This window comes from Colius striatus, chromosome 1 (assembly GCF_028858725.1).
Source record: "Colius striatus isolate bColStr4 chromosome 1, bColStr4.1.hap1, whole genome shotgun sequence".
NCBI lineage: Eukaryota > Metazoa > Chordata > Aves > Coliiformes > Coliidae > Colius > Colius striatus.
This window is the reverse complement of record NC_084759.1, coordinates 136641254-136660911: the sequence shown is the minus strand read 5'-3', so window position 1 is coordinate 136660911 and position 19658 is coordinate 136641254. Positions and strand designations below refer to the sequence as shown.

Here is a 19658-nt window from a genome sequence, read left to right as displayed (position 1 = left end):
CTCAGGTGAATGGAGGAAATCTAGGTTTTCTAAAGTAGTCTGAAAAAGTTCTACTGCAGGGTATGAGTAAGATTCCTCCCTGCTAAAACAGAAAGATTTTTGTCCCTTTAGGGTGTGTGCAATGATTTGAAGGTATAGTTTATACTTGAATCTAAATACTGTTGGGTTTTTTTTCTGATAGCAGAAGTTCTTGTTACAGCTTTTTCCCTCCTCTTTTTCACATTTGCCCAGGCTGCTGCAGTTCTCTATTGGATGCCTGGGGAACTGGGGAGCTCGGTGTTTATGACTATTTTCAATAGTCAAGGAGTGACTGTAGAATCACCCCGACTCTCCCACTCCTTCACTACATTGTGTAATAAAAGTATGTTTGAGATTTTGACAAGTGAGTCCCCTTTCTTAGTCTTGTTCTTTCCTTGTTCTCAGTATTATTTTGTCTCTCTTTTCTTTTTCCCTCTTTGACTTTTCTGCTTTTACTTTTTGACTTTCCTTTCCCCTTGTCTAGAACTATTATGTTAAAGAGCTAAGCATAATAGACTTTCTCTGATTTCTCTTTGCTTATTTGGGGATTACCTGTCACAACTGTTACATGGCTGAACTACCCATGTATCTCGATGTTATTCCCTAACTCAGGAAGAAAAATGCTCGATCAAACGGAAACCCAATGTATTTCCTCTCCCTATTTATGCTGCAAATAACAGAGTCCAAAAAATCCATGAATGGAGACAAGTGAGAACAAACAGAACAAGTTGTCAAGGCAGATGGAATGCTGTACTTCGGTGGAGAAGCCTGTGTGCAAATCTTGGAAGATTATTTTAAGCTAGCCCAGGGATGACATTAGCTTTAATAATTTCTACTTAATTTGACATAATGATTCCATGCAAATATCATTTACATCACAACTAGCAGTCTGATTTACTGTGTAACTACCTGCTCTTCAGAAGCTTTGATTTATAGTGTACATCTTTTTGATTATTATTATAGTTCATATCTTTCTGGCATCTGGCAATCGATGGAGATTTTGTTTTCACATATGTTGTGCAAGAGGAGTTCAGGATGTGTAGTTGTTTAGTATCAGGCGTATGTGCTTTAATTCTCACTTCCAGTGGTAAAACAGTCTGTCTCATTTTAAAAGAGAATAGAAATCTGAGCCTGCTGTGTGTTTTCTTGGTTGTTTCAAGGGGATATCCTTTTTAGTTTTCTATGTTCAAATGTTTAAATCCTTTTAATGGTTTTATTAACATCCCAAATGAGTACTTTATGTTTCTTTCACTGTTATCATTAGGTTCAAATTATAACAGTACACGTTTACCCTAGGAAGTACATAGACAATCTGATGACTGTAGCCCTTTCACTACACAGTTATGTCTACTTATAACTTAAATAAATAGGTCCAGATGAGCAATAGGTGTATATGCTATTACCTCAATTTGATTGATAACATATGACTCTTAACCAACTGGTTTCATAATATGTCAACATTTTGATTATTTTTGGCATTATGTTTTCAACTTTCAAGTGTATTTGCATTTCCAGGTGAGTTACTTGCTGATTTACTGGTTTTGTTTGGACATGTAATTGTCTGATTGCCTTCATATTTACCTGGTTTGCTAGAACAGTGGCAATATGGGGTTTACATTTGATGGAGCTTATCTGTTACATCCAGTTTATTAATTGAGTAACCTCAACTAGTTAATATATGTGTACAAATGTATGTATACATTACTAGGATCAGAAAACATTTTGGCACATTTTTTTTCTCCTAGCAGTAACAAGTCTGAGTACATCGTTTAAACGGGTGCAGTCATTTTCATTTAATGGAAAATTAACTTTTCTTCCATCTGCCTTTGTTCTCTGAAGAGGATTATAATACGGTTAATGAAATGCTAAGGAGGGTACAGAAAAATTACCTTAACCTCAAAAGAGGGAATGTCTTATTTATCACCAAACCTTGTAATTATCATGCAAAACCAAATATGGGGTATGGGAGAGGATGGAAACCTCTTCTTTCCATCCAACTTCCACCTCTTCTTACTCTCACTGTCACTCCTGGCAGTGTAACTAATAGCCATATCTGGATCCAGCCCTCCCTATGTCAGCGCCGCTGACATCATAAATTATCCAGATCTAAATGGACAACGTTCATTAGCTGTGCACTTTACAGAAGGAGCCAGCTCAGGAGCTAAGCACTCGCCCATTTTTATTAAAAGTTAAAAAGCTCCTTGCTGTCACGGAAAGGGGAGGTTGGAGGAGGTACAATGGAGGACAGTGCCGCAGAGCTAATAAATAAAAATAATAACTCTTACCACTGGTTGAGTGACCTGGGGAGAAGAGCACTACCGAGCCATTTGTTGTTCCCTTTCACTTGTCAACAGCAGTGGCTTAAAAGCCTTTGCCATTGTTCAGGGCCTAATAGCACCTGTTGGGAAGATAGGAAGACAGCTGTCAAAAAAAAAGGAAGGGAAAAAAAAAAAAAAAAGAGGGTGGGGGAGGAGGGTGGAAACTGATGATTAGTTCAATAACATGCACTTTGGTGCATCAGGATGTTTCGTCACTTCCATTCAGAAGTAAGGCCCTGCCCTCCGCAGCCCCAGCCTGCCGACTGTGTTCCCTAGCTCTCGCTAGGCCAGGGACAGGCAGCCAGGTGGTGTGTGCCCACTTCCCAGAGCAGTGCTGTTAACCAAAAAACCCCTAAACCTGGCCACATCACCAGAAGTTGTGACTTTGTGACAAAAGTGGGGTTCTTTCACTTTTGTTTTGTTTTGTTATTGCTCTCTCATGTTGGCAAATGAGGCTCCTCTTCCCCTTTGCCAAGGTAAAAGCGACATGTAAAGAAGGCCAAGTTGGTAAGGAGCACCAAGTAGTATCAGCTCCTTTTGCAGCTGATATCTGAAGGCCAGAGCTGCAAACTTTTTGGTGGTGGGAAATAATGGCTGTGGCAAGGGCGGAATGATAGGCTATTTAGAAAATTGTCTTCTCAGCTTCATCACATGTAGTCCTCGCTTTTGTCATTTTAAAGAAAACTGTGAGCAGTTCAGGACTCTTTAAAAAAAAAAATTAAAAAGTTGCTTTGAGATTTTAGAGCAAAAATGCTCTAGTGACTGTATGTGAAAGCCTACATTGTTGCTGTTGAATTCAGGATTGGAGAAACGGAGTGGTTGAGCTTCAGAAGGATTTCCTTGAAATCCTAGCCAAATGTTGTAGTTCTCAATTTATGTTTTACAGTTATTTAGATTGTATACTTTTTGGCTCTCTTGGGATTTTGTTTTTGGAGGTTTGGGGTTTTTTTTGAGACAGCATTTAATTACTTAAAAAGAGACAGATCAGTACAAAAGATCTTTCTGTCAAAGGATAAACCACAGAATCTCCCCAGAACATCTTTAATGATGTGTCCATGCCTATAAAAAGTTAGTGTATAGTCATCTTGTTGAATGGGGTTTTTTTTAAGCCTTCTTGCTTATTTAAGGATGCGCTGAAGATGTAGAAAATTAGCAGACCAAAAACATTGGCCTCTGTTGATATTAACAAGATATTATGTCACTTTATTTAGAAACTGGCTCTGTTGGTATGCTAATACACAAACGTATTTCAGGGGAATATGTATTTCAGTGGAGTATCTCTGTCCAACTGAGACAGAAAAATAAAACTGAAGTGAAATTTAATGGTATTTAATTCCAGATGTCTCTGTTTTTATGTCGTTACTCTTGAAATAGTCTCTGGAAATATTAAAACATCTTTGTGGTTTCAGAATTTCAGTGAAGCTCAGGCTTCGTATAGTGCCTCCTTCTGTTAACTGACACAGGGGTTTTTTTTTGCTGGGTGGACCACTCCTGAGAAAATCAATTCCTTCTTTCATTTAGAGATGCCAGGAATTAAAAAGGCAGTAGAAAGTTGGAGAACACAGATTAAGACAAAATTCTCTTTTCGTGCATAGAAGGGAGGTTTTTTTTTTATTTTATTTTACTGTTGCCCTTCTTTTTATAAAGGTTCCTACTGGTGTATTTGTAACATCAATGAAAAAGAAAAAAGACTCCTGCTCAGGTATTCGAAAGTTAGTTACTCTGTTTCACCTATTAATTTATTCTTTTAATATCAGGAAAGTATGTGGAACGTTTTTAAAATTTAACTTTAAAAAATAAGTTTGGTGAGGTTAAATGACTTTCTTCGTTCTTGTCTGTTAATTTCATTAGGGGTGAAGAAGGCGGTTGTAATGGAGTCTTGGGATCATTCTAAAGACTATGTATGCTGGAAAAAGATGTTCCAGCAACAGTTGTGCCAGTCAAATGCCACACTTGGCAGATTGTGTTCATGTTTGGCTGTTTCGGCCAGCTCACTGGCCTGGATCTCCAAAGGCAGTCAGAGCCCAGTTCCTTTCCAGAATGAGATTTATGCTCCTGAATGCCTTTGGGAATCCAAAGCACTGAGTCCTAACAAATTTCAGTGACAAAAGATACACTGTCCTGTGTATGGCATCCAATGCCATTCACAGTGCTTCAGTGCACCTTTCTCTGGAGGACACAGTTGCATTGCTGCAGAAATGGGAAAGGTGGAGATTGGATCAGTTCTTGAACTGGATATATCCTACTATGTATTTGCAAGGACAAGGATTTAGGTGGAGAGTAACCGAGCAGTGACTACAGACTTTTATGTTCCAGCACTGCTTCAAAATAGTTAAGCTGTAGTGGTTCTTAGGGTATCCTGCAAGTTAACACAGCCCCCATCTCCAAAGCTGGGGCAGCCAGCAGCGGCTCCAGGCTTGACGTGGAAGGCCAAATTCACAGAGGTGTGAGTGGAGCACTGGCACTGTCCATCAGCCCTGGCACACAAATATGAGTGCCTCTGTGACAACAGTGGAATGGATGGCAATTATCATATAGTACCTTGTAACCTAGATTCTTAAAGCATAATCACTGTGCAGTTAGTAGCCTTGGTGGAGTTTGTTGCCATTAAGGTATGTAAGGCAATGAAGTATGTACTGTATGAGTTAGTGTGGTGAAAATGACAGAGATTGAGCTGGAATTCCCTGTTAATCTGAGGTGAGAATGGAAACACAGGCTTATTGTCTGGCTCAACGCTGTGTTTGCCACAAAAGGTGGCTTTGTTGGGTTTGCAGGCTTCAGAAGAGCTTCATTGTCAGTCTAGAGAAGTGTATGACAGAAACAACTTTTAGAAATAGGTGAATTTTTCACATTCTGAAGGCAGACTCTGTCCTGAAATTGCACACCAATAAAGGGGATGGAGGCAGAGAAAATCTTGACTATTGTCTGTAAAACCCTAAAATGAACACAGACTGTGCTGCTGGGATATTGAAGGACTGGCAGAAGGTATGACATGACAGGCTTGATTTCTTTGCGTTATACGTGTCATATCTGGAGTGTGACACTGCTCTTGGAGTAGGTGACTGACCATTTGTTGAAACAAGGCAGCCTGAAAAGTACACAACTAATGGTGCAACTGCCAGTGCATTCAGGAGATGGAAACTAAAAATTTCAGACAATAGCCTGACTGTCCCTGAGAGTGTAGTTGAATTAGATGCTGGTTTTGGCCGTAAACGTAGCTTCAGGAATCCCTGTGCCCTCACCCTGTCCTGCTTAGCCATGTGCTCCTGCCCTGTGCTGTGGTTTGCTGGCTCCTCGCATATATCCAACGGGATAATGAGTTCAACTCATAGTATAGTGTATCCGAAGACTAACCTTTTCTTCCTAATGAATATCCTTGTGTTTTTAGGTAACTTTCTTGTAAGGCTGGAAGTATGCATTGGTGAGCAGTTGTAAAAATAACTGCTTGTATATTTGTAGGTAGAGTAAAATCATATTTTAGTGGCATTCCTAGATTAGTGATTTTGATTTTAAAATCTTGAATATATTATTTTTTTGTGCTATAGAACCTTTGCTGGCTATGTGAATTATTTTTTTAGAACAAGAGGCAGTACTCTTGTGCCAGAAATCACAATAAAAATGTCTTATCATTCATATAGTGTATACTTCATTAATGCAGCATGATGGATATTGCAAAAGAGAGACAGCAACTTGAAAACAACTGCTGTGCTATTAAGCATACACAAAATTATGCAGGTATGTGCACCAAGTATACTATGGTAACCTGATGTCATTGTGCACCACAGGTAAACATGGTCATCTGTGGATACAGAAGTTAATTTTGTCTGCTGAAATAAAATGCTGTGGGAGCTAACATGTGGCTGGGGTGGGACTGGAGATTCCATAAGCAGGAAGACTGGTAATGCTTGCCAGAGAATGGAGCTTTTTAGTAGGTTTGGAAGCCACCCATGGACATATGTAGCCCAGCTGTTTTCTGCACAGTGGTTGTGATGGAGTGGTGTAGTAAGAGCCATACTATGATGTGCTGGCCAGAGCACCATAGCTTCCTAATACCTCATCGAAACTTGAATAGTTCTGTGAGTTTGTGCTCAAAGACCAAAAAACATGCATTAAAACTACCAAAGAACCCAACAGCACACTACATTCTGTAGCCCCAGGTAGTAGTTACTTAGCACTACATTTTTGCTTATCACACCTGAACAACTATGTCCTACATTTGAACAGCAATTGCATTTGTAGAGGTGTTTCCTAGCATCTTCTGCAAAAGTTTAAAATACTTTTAGACGGGTAAAGAATTGCAGTACTTCCTGGAAGGCAAGAGAAAAATGTATGTTGTGTGGTCTTTGATTTCCAAATTTAAATACATTCTGTGTTGTGCCTGCTCATGATTCATAGTGTCTTGCCTAGCTGCAAGTAGTTCCCTAAAAGCTTGATTCTGTTGATGGAGAACCATATGTGTATGCAGATGCTGTATGTCTATGTAACCTGCTGATACCAATCATTTCTTCACAATAGTTTCTTTGGTTTCTGCTATGGAAATTGTGTCTGATTTTGTATAGGTAAGACCTTCATAGTAAAAACAGCTACATAAAAAGAGAAATTTCTTGTGTCTGTATATGTGTTTGCTCTTTTAAAGGAAGAGTGAAAGTCTACCCTCAGTCTTGTTTCTCAGTTTAAACCAGAATGGGTTTATTGTGGAACAGAGTGCCGGTGGCATGGCATGTTGATAGGTGAGGGTTGTAGAAACCGTGAGTGGAACTGTGGCCAACAGGTGTAACATATTTATGACCACAGCAGAAGAAAAGGGTGAATAATGGATGGAGGGTATTTGCCAGCTCTTTCATAATATAAAGGAAGGTGCTTGCCAGAAGTGGAAGGTATATCAGCCAATACTAAAGTTTATTCACGATCATTTGTGCGGACCAAATACTCCTTCCTCTAGGAATGACATGTGTTGGCAGGAAATGTCTGGTGGTCTGGCTGGGTATTGAGCAACTCCTGGCTTCTCTCCACTTCGCTACACTTCATGTCATCATCCTTGCTGGCGCCAAGTATCTTTCTTTTACTTTATTCTAGGGAGTCGTTCTCTTTCATCCCAGGACAAGAGCCATTCACAGTAGTTAGAGAAGGGAGCCCTTTGGCCATCTCCTTGAGAGAGCACCCATGCTTGGACACCCACACACCGTGCAAGTGGGAGGCTTCAGGACTTGTGTTGTTCCTCTGACTTGTTGTCAACTTCTTTCAGCCTCCGTCCCTTTTACCATAGTTGCCTGTTCTTTGTCATAGATCTTTGCTCTCCCTTTTCCTCTTCAAATATGGCTGTTCGGGAAATGCCTTATGCAGACAGCCTCCATCCCACACTTTGTTAGAGCATGATGGAGTTACATGCCTTTCTCTGGAAGCAGGCAGCTGCATGGATATTTACAGGGCTATGACCCTGGAGCATAGACTGAAAAATCACAGAATAACAGAATCATAAGGGTTGGAAGAGACTTCGAAAGATCATCTAGTTCAACCTTCCAGCTAGAGTAGGTCCACCTAGAGTAGGTCACACAGGAACTCATCCAGGTGAGTTTTGAAAGAGCTACCAGAGAGGCTAGGCCTGAAGGGAATGCTGCACTGTGGGACTGAGAGTTTGGATGGCTGCCAAGGCAGGTTCATGTGGATCTGCACTGCCATTGAATTCAGAGCAGGATTATGTCACTCCCAAAGGGGAGTTAAAATGCTTGAAAAATATTAAGACAACTTCTGGAAGTAGACTAAATGAAATAGGAGTCCAGCAGACAGTACTAAAAATGGTGCCTCTTACTATGGCAGTGTAGCCCCAGACACTTCCTGGAAACAAATCGCACCTTTCTCAGTATGTAAACTTTAAGGCTTTTAAGCAAGGAAGTCAGTGAAGTTAAACATCAGATACAGAAGTAGAGGGACAATGACATGCTTGTTAGTGTACAAGAAGTTACACTAAAAAGAGATTTTTATGTTAATTTACTTAGATGCTTTGCTTTCCAGTATTGTCAGAGCAATTCAGCATATGTATATGTGTGCCCAATGCGTACAGAACGATGCACACGTGCATCTGTACATGCAAATCAGAGCAGCTAACGTGGGACTACGACACCACTGAGAAACTGGTTTAATTCTGCGCACTGAAGGCCTTCGTGAGAATTGCTCGCTGCTGGCAACGCTCTCCAGGTCTCATTGTTGTAGATGAGGGAGTCAGCCTCAATGGTGCTTGGCACGGGAGTGCAGGAGGGAGGGAGGGAGGGGAGGAGGGAGAGCAGTGGGGCCGGGGGGGCACCGAGGAGCCAGTGTGCTGCTGCCACAATGCCTGGCACAGTTGGAGGGCCATTCACTGGTGGGTATTGCCATACGCAGTGATGCGAAGAAGCATATGCAAGCAACAGAGGCAAGGGTGAAACAAGAAAAACAAAATGCACCGTAAATATCTCTAGAAAGAGCTAATGACTGATAAATGTGTTGAATAGAGACAGCAGAAATATTTTTTGTGGATTAATTTGTATATGTATTAATTCAGTCAGTCTTCTCTTTGCCAGCATTCACTTAATGATTCCTGTTATTCTTTGCATCTCGGTCTTTCTCTTTGGTGCCCTACCCGTAATCCTCTTCTATAACAACACTTAACACTTTTCATAGTGTTTCTGGAACAAAAAAATGTTTCCCAAACATTACTGAATTGCTGCTCACAACCAACCTCTGAAAAACCCTTTTGTAGATGTGTTCACACTGTGCTGTGGATAGCCTTGAGGTTGTTTTACTGTGTGCCATAGGACCTACACCGCAAATAGGTAATTGGGGAGGGGGGGGGGGGGTGTATTAGCTCAAGGGCTCCAAAAGAAATGGGGCTATTCCTGGGTTCCTCTCAAAGGTGGAATTAGGAGACTTTCTAAATAATTGTGATACCCAGAATGGCAAAGCATACCATGTATATAGCTTTTGGGAAATGCAAATACAGATTATCATAAAACAGAACTCTACTGATGCATATCCAAAATCTGTCACAATATAGCTCAGACTTTGGGTGTAGGAACCGAATCCACTGAATCCAAGAGACTAAGTGTTGGAGTAGGACTCAGGAATAGAAGTTCCTGGTGCAGGCCATGTTTCCCTACTTCAAGCTGCACATTAAATGTGCAAGCATTAAAAGTTTTACTGACTTTCTAATGAATCCAGAGAACGAGTGCTTGGCAAGTGTTTTATTTCTTTTCTTAATTTGAGAGCATCATCTTCCCCATGAATTCTAAAAAAACCTGAACAAAAGATGACTTTGTTTCTGTATAATTCATGAAAGCTCTACAGTTGTAAGCGTTTAAACAGTTATTTTTATTTAAGACGTGTAAATTTGAAATCTTTTTTTCATGGGGCACATAAATGACATAATAAATGTTTGTTTCCAAGATAGGGTGCATAATGTATTTCACAAGCAGTTGCTGAAATGTGATAGGTTGAGTATATGAATAGTATATTTTATGTAAGTACAATATGTTAACATGGTATAGAATAGAATTAAATAAGCTGTAACTTAATACAGCTCTTTAGCTCTACAAAGCTATAGGGGTGGGGAAGTTATTGTCTTTCAGAATTAAAGTTCCTTTTTAGTATTACCAAAAGGACAATTATTTGCTGATTCTGTATCAGAAGTCTGTTGTAGTGCCTTATGGAAAAAATGCAGTTCAAGTCAAGGGAGGTTTGAAATGAAGTTAGTACATCAATTAAATACAATTACATGGCATTTTTTAAAGGGAAAAAAAATCTATATAATATTATTTTAAATAGTTAACATACAGTATTTCAACAGGGGAAATGCTGATTAGATCGCCACAATCTATTTTATGCCATCAGGATTGCTGAGGGGATTATAATTGTGTTAAATTTTCATATTACTCATATTCACACATTAATGAACAGATGCATTGTTACTATTGGGATTTTGCCATTTGGCCTTTCACATCTCTAATCATGGTTTCCTACTGAGATCTTTACCATCCTCGCAGAAATTTCAGTCATTGATACATGGCCGTCCATCGCATCCATCCTCTCCTCTCGTTTGCCGCAGCTCTCCCGCAATCAACGTCGGAGTCAGGTTGCGGGGATACTTATCGGTAACATGAGTCCCTCGCCCGGGGGAGACTCCGCCGCTAAGTCACTAAGATTTTCTTGACAAAGCCGACACCCCCACCACCACCGCAACCACCATCCCTCTGTAAAGTAACACCGGCCCCGTCCCGGTGCCGCTCACCGAGCGCTGGCTCGGTCCCGGGCCTCGGCCGCGGCGGGGAGCGGGGGCGGGGGTGAGGCGTGGGCAGGGAGGCGAGCGGAGAGGCAGGTAGCCCATCGGATGGTGGCGGCTGTGCCGCATCCTGATCAGAGGGGCCCTTGGAAGCCCCGGGCGAGGGGCTACTGTTGCTTTAACGCGCGGCAAGTTAGACAGAAGACTTCTGTTTCTTTAGGAGCGCACCACGGCGAATATTTTGTCTAGCTGCAGGGGAAAGGCTTTGTCGTGGACTTTGCTGACAATAGACTTAAAAGTAAGACGGGCTGCTTTTGGTGCCTGGAGGCTCTGGAGCCTATTGTCAGTTCACAATGGATTTCTATCGCCGCATTCCTGCTTTGCAAAGGTTTGTTAGCTTTTAATGACTGACAGCCCTGTACTGCAAATACCGCATTTGCTCTGGCCTGTTTACAAGCTACTCGAGAATTTTCTGAAAAGCTCAGGAGGGGAAAAAAAAAAAAGGCAAGCAGGCGGCGGCGTTTATTTGACCTATTCAGATACGTCTGGCAAAATGATTTCCTTCGTGAGTGCTTGCAGAGGACGTACAAACTTCAGAAGTAGCTGTGCGAGTGGCTAGAGCGCGGCGGCACCTTCGTATCGTCAGCCCCGGCACGGGAACGCTCGTTGCACCGCAGCTTCTCCCATCCATTTCGTTAGGATTTAACTGGCAGGTTTAGGGGTTTCTAACAGAAAAATGTGCATTCAGGCAACCCTTGGGAGCCTGAGTCCGTCGCTAACCCGCCGCTCACACTCTCAGAGAGGAGCAAACTGAGACTCTAGCAATGTGTATAAAGATGTTGGCGGGGAAGGGAGGGGGGAGGAGAGGTTAAAGAAACAATCTCCTCATGTCTACACGGGACGAGGTTGGTTAGTAGGCGTGCTGCGGGCCCGGGAGTACCTGTGGGCAGCCGTGTGCCCAACTCCCCCGGAGTATTTTAAGGGTTTGACACTGCCCTGAGTGTGGTGAGTTTCACCGTGCTCCGGCCGAGGGACGTGAAGGCCGGAGCCCGCCCGGGCCGCCGCCCACATCCCGCTCCCGCCGCCCCGCCTCCGCCCGGCCCGGCGATGGGGCGTCGAGGAAGGAGGCAGAATTAGCCAAACGAGATAATGAAGGTTGCTCATAATGGTTTTTACTGTGGGGAAAATTAACCAGTTGCTAATAATTGTATGGTCTCTAGGCCAGACGGTCCCTTTGATAAGTTAACATGTACTCCCTTTATGCTCCTGGTAGGGGGTAAACAAATGCCTGAACAAATACAAATACACATAAACACAAATGTGGAGAATCACAGTATATGTCTTAGATCCAGATAATAAGTGTGGGTATTGTTATTTAGATGGCGCATACTGGGACACTTATCTTTTAGTACACTCCATTTTCTAACTGAATGCAGTGCTAATCGTGGGATTGAAAGCTATTGTAATTGTGTACCCATCTAAATGCTGACAAGAATATACAATTACATTGTTTGGAATTGAGTTTAATGTCCTCTGAATTTTATTAGCATTTATATTTACTTATGCATTAAAATTCTACACAAAAAGAGGTCAGAATACAAGAGTTACAGACATAAATATCAGACCCATCCACACCCTCACCGCATTTTTCCTGAAAATACCGAACAAATACTTTATTTTATTTTATTTTTTTAAAGGAAGTGATAGAATCTGAAATGAGCAAATGATGGGTTTCCATTCTAAGCAGTGCCTTTTCTCCCTCAGGATTTTGCAATCTTTTAAAGCTTTTTTCATACCCAACTTTTTATTATTATTTATAATGTGCGTGTTACCGGAAAATCTTTTCCACAGTATGCTTACTACCACACGATGTTTAAACACACATTATAAAGTGGATGTAATTGTAAACACTCAGAGGGATATAATTACATGTAGCAGATTTAGGAGCTAATTCCTTGCTTCTCTTGCTCTCTCTTTCCCTCTCTCTCTCTTTACTCTGCATTTTATCAACATAATTATTTTTTGACTGCAGACTAACACCCAGAAATTGACAGGCATCCATTATAGGCAGCAAGTTGTTCACCAAATTGAAAAACAATGAACTGCAGGTTTATATGTGCCCATTGTCATACAGAATTATCAGGCCTTTGTTCCACAAGAGGAAAAAGCTAATGGTTTTGAAACAGCAGGTGACAAAACACTTTTTTTTTTTTTTTTCCCTTCTCCCCTCCCCTCTTATCAGTTTGTTGATGAAGTCATTACGAACTGGGGCCCAGAACAGGGGTTGGCCTTATTTTTAGCAGATAGACTTTTAATGACTTCTATTGTGGAGACAGTCATGTTGATTTACTTACTTTTTTTCTCCCCCCCCCCTTCACTTAGAAACTCCCAGTATTGAAAAGCTACTATCAAAGGACTGGAAAGACAAGCTTCTTGCCATGGGATCAGGGAACTTTGGAGAAATAAAAGGTAATGCTCTTTCTGTGCTAAAACAAATTGAGACCGAGTATACAGGTATCACTGGCTTTATGAAACTTTGTTTGCTCCTCTTCCCTTCCCCTCAAAACGCCATAATTTGAGGCTGAACTGTAGTATATTCTGTCCATCTGTGGTAATATAAATAAATGAAACAGTATATTGCCCTAACTGAATAAACTTAAGTAAAACTTTTGTTGCATGTATCATTCTGTGTTGTAAGAGGACACATCCTTTTGCTGGATCGGAAAAATACCCAGTCAATTCACATATCAAACGTGGGCTTCTGTGGTATCAGAGTATAGAAGAGCTCAGCTTCTGAAAGCCCTTGTTAATATTTGGACAGATTTTGATTATGTAGATTTTGTTTTACTTTTCTACATGTATGGGAAAAAAAAAATTGAAAGTTTATGTAATGATACCTCTAGGTACTAAAATTAGCTAGTGCAGATTTTAAAAGACAGCGTACAACATCTGTGCACTAAAGCATGTTCTTTTAAAGCCATACTCCAGAAGGAAAATGACAAAATTTGACCACTCTCCAGCAGCAGTAGCTTCTGCCATGCCAAAATATTTCCCCATTTTTTGCATGTGAGGTCATTTTAGGGAACCTGTAGTTGTTTGTTTTTATGTAATTTAATACTTTTGTAGCTCTTCCTCAGTGCTTACAATGAAGAATTGACTCAAAGTACATGTATGTCAAAAATTCTAGTTTTCAGAATAGCCGTTATCACTGAAAAGAAATGATGACTCCGATTCTTCTCCCATTTATATCAGTGTACATCTGGAGCAGCAAAATCCAAGCCAATGTTGTTTTGGAAATGTGAAAGTGAAATGAGATTAAAATGAAATCTTTTTTTCGTATGTTTATAAACTAGATTTAATTTCTCTTCATTATTTTTGTTTTGTTTGCTTACTAATGTTGTCCGAGATACTGAGATCCTCATGCAGGCAGGCTCCCAAATCTCCTGCCCGAGAGGTTTAAGACCTTCTGTGCAAGAGGAGAGCAGTAATCAGTAAAGACTACAACATGACATGCTCTTAGACGTTAATGTATTGATACATGGGCAAAGATAGCGTTACTTTAATTATACGCGCCTTGCAGCTTGTCACTGATAAGCCACCGGCATTAGTTTGCGCTGGCCCGCTGACTTACACAAGTAGGAAAATATGCCACTCGCTTCCCCTGGCTTCTCCCTCAGAGGCTGTAACTCAAAAATATATATTCATTACATATGTAGAATATAACAATACAGTCCTTTGGCCCCAAATAGTCTGAGTTATTGTTGTTATTATTATAACAGAGAGCCAAAGCCTGGATTCTCTATTCCTGCTGAGCACGTTTTCTCCATGTGGGTAAAGCAACAGGTCGTTAAAAGGCAGGGTAGCCACTGGGCTTATCTATGAGCTCTGGTTTTTAAAAGCATATTCTTTTAAAATAACATCATCGTCTGCCTTGAACTGATGAATCTTTAAGATGTTTCAGGCCCAAATTAAGAAGGAGACTATCATAACCACTTTTGGGTGTGTATTTCATCAGTTCTTGAATGTTGTCTGGAGCCTCTTTAACTCCTGATATACCAGAGCCTTTAGAAGGACTCCCAGTGAATCGCTTCTGTCTTTGGACTCTGCAAAGCTGCTCTGAAAGATGCTGTTCACTGAGAAGACGGTCTGTTCCCAGTCCCTATGATCTTGTTCTGTTGGAGGGCAATCTTTTTTTTTCTCCTCTCCTCTCTTTCCCTTTCAGAAGCTAAACTTGAAAGCAGTAGCAGCAGCTATATGCTAGCACGAAAGAAATTCAACAGTCCTTTCAGTCTTGCCCCAGGGGGAGGATGGGGAGCAACAGCACAGCCTCAAAGAAGAGTTTGCTTTGCTTTAATTTTTGTTTTTTACCTTCATATTTTTAACACAAGTCGAGTTATTGTTCTGTAGTTCTGTTCAAAAGCCTCACATCTGAGGCTTTTTAATGCAACTGTGGTTCTATGGTTGGGGGCATGGTTATTAGGTGTTTGGATCAGGTTTGGCAGTAAGCTGTGAAAACAGGCACTGGTTTATTTTTCCTACTGACTGCCGTGACAGTTGCAATTATTGTCCATTGTTCCTAGGTGGCTAGAAAGAAGGGAGGATACAATAGAGCATTGCCCTCTGGGGGTAAATGAATTTGACTTACAGGTTCTTGGGGGGTCAGGCAGGCTGATTATTTAGTGCCCAGGAATGCGGTTTTCATGGCACCGCCAGCCGTGAGCCGCCAACAAACAATAGCTCAGCTGTATCGCAGCTGTATTTAGTGAGGCAACATGAAAGGTGTGCAAGTTGAGCTGCTTTATACTCGTGTACGCGTGCACAAACACACGTATATTATGGTAGAAAATGGTTTTTGTCCTTCTGTAGGAATGTAAAGTTGTTAAGTTTTCCAGTTGTGATTTTTTTAATTAACTCCCCTCTATATTTAGCTTGGCAGCTGCATTTTCTTTTCATTTCTCTCTTTTCATTTTTCCTCAGTTCTCTATTAGTGATTATTTGGAAACCCTGCACAAGTAGTGTCTTATTATTAAAACACCTTGGAATGTGGACAGCACTAGAAGCTGTACTGCCCAACTGTCTTATGTGCTGAATAGGTTTTTCCATTTAACTGTTCAAAATTTCATTGTGTTTTTCATTAGATCTTGGGGAGTTTTAGTACGTCATGTGCTAAAGTCGCAGTGCTAGGCTACATATTGTTAATGCCCAAGTCTGTGTTATTACCATTGAGTTTTATTCTCTGGGAGAGATTAAAAGAAAGAGAGATGAGGCAGAAGACTTTATTTTCTATTAGTGTTATTTCTTCTAAGTTAGAAAGCAGTAATATTTTATTAAAGATAGGGGAGTTGGTGAGTGGCTGGAAGTCACTAGACTCCCACGTTTTTATTCAGTTATTCCTCTTAGTCGCTTTGTTACTTTCTGCAGCTACTTTAAGCCCCCGTTTCTTCATCTGCATGTCTGTAAAATGGGAGAGCCATCACTGAATATTCACTCAGGTTTAGCTGCAAAGTTCAAGATCAGAATGATCTATATATGGAAAAGGAAATGTAGTGTTTCACTCCAGGGCTTGACTGGAAGGTGCTGCAAGGGAGTACCATTATAATGGGGCAAAATCTGGAACCTCTTTTTGATGAAAGGCTGAGGGAGCTGGGGCTCTTCAGCTTGAGGAGGCTAAGAGGTGATCTCATTAATGTTTACAGATACACAAAGGGCGGGTGTCAGGAGGATGGAGCCAGGCTGTTCTCAATGATGGCCAATGATAGGACAAGGGGCAACGGGTACAAGCTGAAACATAAGAGGTTCCAAAGAAACACAAGGAAAAACTTCACTGTGAGGGTGACAGAGCACTAGAACAGGCTGCTCAGATGGGTTATGGAGTCTCCTTCTCTGGAGATATTAAAAACCCACCTGGATAGGTTCCTATGTGACCTACTCCATGGGGTCCTGCTCTGGCAGAGGGGTTGAACTAGATGATCTTTTGAGGTCCGTTCCAACCCTTAAGATTCTGTGGTATCTGTAGCCATTTCAACTCAGATGTCTCTGTTAGTTTAGAGGGGTAGTCCAGGGCTAAAAAAATGATACAAGTTTGGCACTGGAGATTTCTTAAGAAATTTTGTTTTGAAATCCATGGAATTTCTGCTCTTGAAAATGAGTTCAAAACATTCTGTTAAATGCAAACATTTTACAATAAAAATGTAAAACTATCTATTAAATTGGTTAAAAGTTGTTAAAATTCATTTATATCCATCATATTCAAGAACAGGGCCCAAAAGGCCATTGGATTGTTCATGGATAATACTGTTTATTGGATTCAGTGGAGCAAAGAGAACTTCAGGTCTCAAACCGATCGTCTAAAAGAAGGAAAATTATACTCCCTTTCTGCTTTCAGCAGAACTGCCTAATACCTGTGCATTGCATGCTAAAAGTGATTGCTTTCCTCTGAAGCAATGTTACTGGCTGCTTCAGATGCATCCTGTAGGGTGGGCCATTGATAGGAAGAGGTGTAACATTTCCACACTCTTCGATGTCAGTGGCTGTCTCTATACTTAGCAAATTAACACAAAACTTCTATTTCAGTGGTGCTGGACCTCCTCTGTGCAGACTTCAGTGCACAGTGCAGGCCACCTGGGTGGCCAGATGTATGTTGAGGTGCACAGTCTTGCTGGTGCTGATGTGAGTGAGGAAATTTTAACCATGTTGAGAGCTCTTTTGAAAACTTCCGTGGTGTACGCAAAGCCCTTCTGCTAATCTCGTCCATCTCTTGCTTATCGAAAGCTGTCAAGAAATAATAATACATATTTTGTATGTTCTCCACTTAGCTAATTTTGAATAGGTGTGCAGAACAATAGGCTAAATTGACTTTTGTTTCTAATCTTTCTGAGTTGGTTTTCTGTTCAGGTGAAGGCATTGTTAACTGTGATTACACCTGGGTCTCTCAAGACGGACAGGGAAAGCCTGAACCTGGTATTTTTTTGTTGTTGTTTGAAAGTCCTTTTCTGTTGTACAGGTTAGTTCCTAAACAACTCAGGTGAAGTGTTTTCTGCACTCACTGCAAAAAGGATCATCATTAAGGTAAAATCATCTGCACTTAGATCTAAGTGAGTCCAAAGACTGTACTGGAGTAACCACAGATTTATGAGTGTAATTGAAAGCAAGATTAGCCTATCAATCCTAATTGATAATGCATGATAACACAGACGGTTGTTCTGTGCAAGAAACTGGGTTCCAAGTTACGTGAACTATCGGTGCAGGTATTATGTCAAGGTATGTTTGATGTGTGATAGAGCTATGTTTGATGAAGACTCTAATTTTGCTTATATGTTGGGAAGATAGGGCATGAGAGAGTATGCTGTGAACCCTCTTACGACTGCCAATAATGGATAAAGAGAAATAATCCATTCAGCGATACTATGGCTCATCAGAGCCCATGAATTAAGGACATATGTTATGTAGATTCAATGTATGGATTAAAGCGGATAATCTGGTAGGTGACACACAGAATCTTGAGATAAGTGGGCTATGCAGATTCGGTATATGGATTGTGATGGATAATTCCATTTAAGTAATGCTGGACAAGTTGAAGACAAGTAAGCTTCGGCTAGTGCTCAGGTTATGTGCAGTAATCCAGTGAGTGACACTTTAGATCGTGTAATCTGTAAACTGAAGACAAGGAAGCTGGGGATTCTGCATTTAGATGTGGCTGGGAGGAAGGAGGGGGAAGGGAGGAGAGATTATTCCTGGGGAATATACTGGGTTTAAACCTTTGACTAATACAGCACAGATCCCCAGGAGTTGTGTGAAAGCTACACACTCTCCTAGGAGCTGTGTGAATTTTGCATTTGCAAATTAATGGTTGAAAAATGTTAGCAAACTTGTGTTGGATGTGGATGTTTTGATTCTATGGTTCTGTTTTTTCTGGATAGTATTGTATATGGAGTGGGGAGAGAAGGAGGGTGAGAGAGTCCTAAGTGAAGGAGGTAAGAGATGTCTGGTTGTTGGCTTTTTAACTGTGATAAATGCAATATTTATTGCAACCTACTTAGTATCTTCTCTGTGCTTATTTTTTCGAGAGTGTTAAAAGTAGCAAATTGCTGTCAGTGAGCTTTAGCTCTTGCTTAATAGTTGAGAAATGCTGGGGGAAGGGAGAGAACCTGCCCAGTAGCACACAGGGGAATCTAACTTTTGAGAGGAAATTTGGCAGCTGCCGAAATAGTGGAGGTTAATCACAATGCAGTACGATACTGAGACTGCAGAGAGGTAGACAGTGCCAACTGAGCCACATGAATGTAAAACTTCTGTCAGGCCAAATAAAAGCCTGAAGCAGAGATGGTGACTGTATGGAGCTGCTCCTATCTGACCCTAGAACAGGAGGTTGGTTGAGGGTAATATCTGCAAAAGGTGGGTTGGAGAAATCTTTCTTAAAGCATCTAGAATGCGAAAAAAATTGAATTTGTGATAAAGCAGCAAATTTGAGCTGTTCTGGAGTTCTTTGGTTTTTTGGTGTTTTTTTTTTTAATGTAAAGGTACTTAATTTGATCAGAAAAAAATCCAGTTCTATTGCAGTCAAATACAACTTACAGTTCTAAGAAGTGACTATTAATAAGGAATAAAAAAATGGAACTAATTAAAGTAGCAAATGCCAATGACTTTATTTTGTTTGAACATAAGAAGGCCAAACCACTCTATTTAGAAATTATCCCTACAAGTTGCATGACAAAAGGGACCTAAAGCTGTTCTTGTTTATACTAAAATCACCTGAAGGATGTGCTGAGATCAATGTTGCTGAGCTACAACTACCAGTTTGTGAAAACAAAGCAAAAACACATACACATATTTTTTACTGATTTTTCCGCTACTGCATGAAATTCCAGCAGCAAATGCCATTTTCTCTAGCCTAGTTCTAGCTTGTTGTCTAGACGGTAAAACAATGAATAACCTCTGAGAAATAGTCTCAATACAAATATTGTCTATTCCTTTTGTAACCTTGACAATAAGTTACTAACCTGGTTGAATACCAAGCTTTGTTTGCAGTCTGCTGTACCAAAACTTTTTCTGACAGCAAATAAAGAGCACTC

At 40.7% G+C, this 19658-nt stretch overlaps 1 protein-coding gene across 10 annotated transcripts in view; it reads left to right on the top strand.

Moving 5' to 3' along the window:
- SOX5 (SRY-box transcription factor 5) overlaps positions 1-19658 on the top strand; it is a 652738-nt gene that overhangs the window by 472355 nt on the left and 160725 nt on the right. For 8 of the 10 annotated variants that reach the window (XM_062009253.1, XM_062009270.1, XM_062009262.1 and 5 more), the window contains one exon: positions 12970-13056. The exons of the other annotated variants lie outside the window; for them this stretch is intronic. In XM_062009253.1, the coding sequence (XP_061865237.1) occupies positions 12970-13056 (87 nt within the window). The remainder of the gene's footprint in view (positions 1-12969; positions 13057-19658) is intronic. 10 annotated transcript variants of the gene reach the window in all.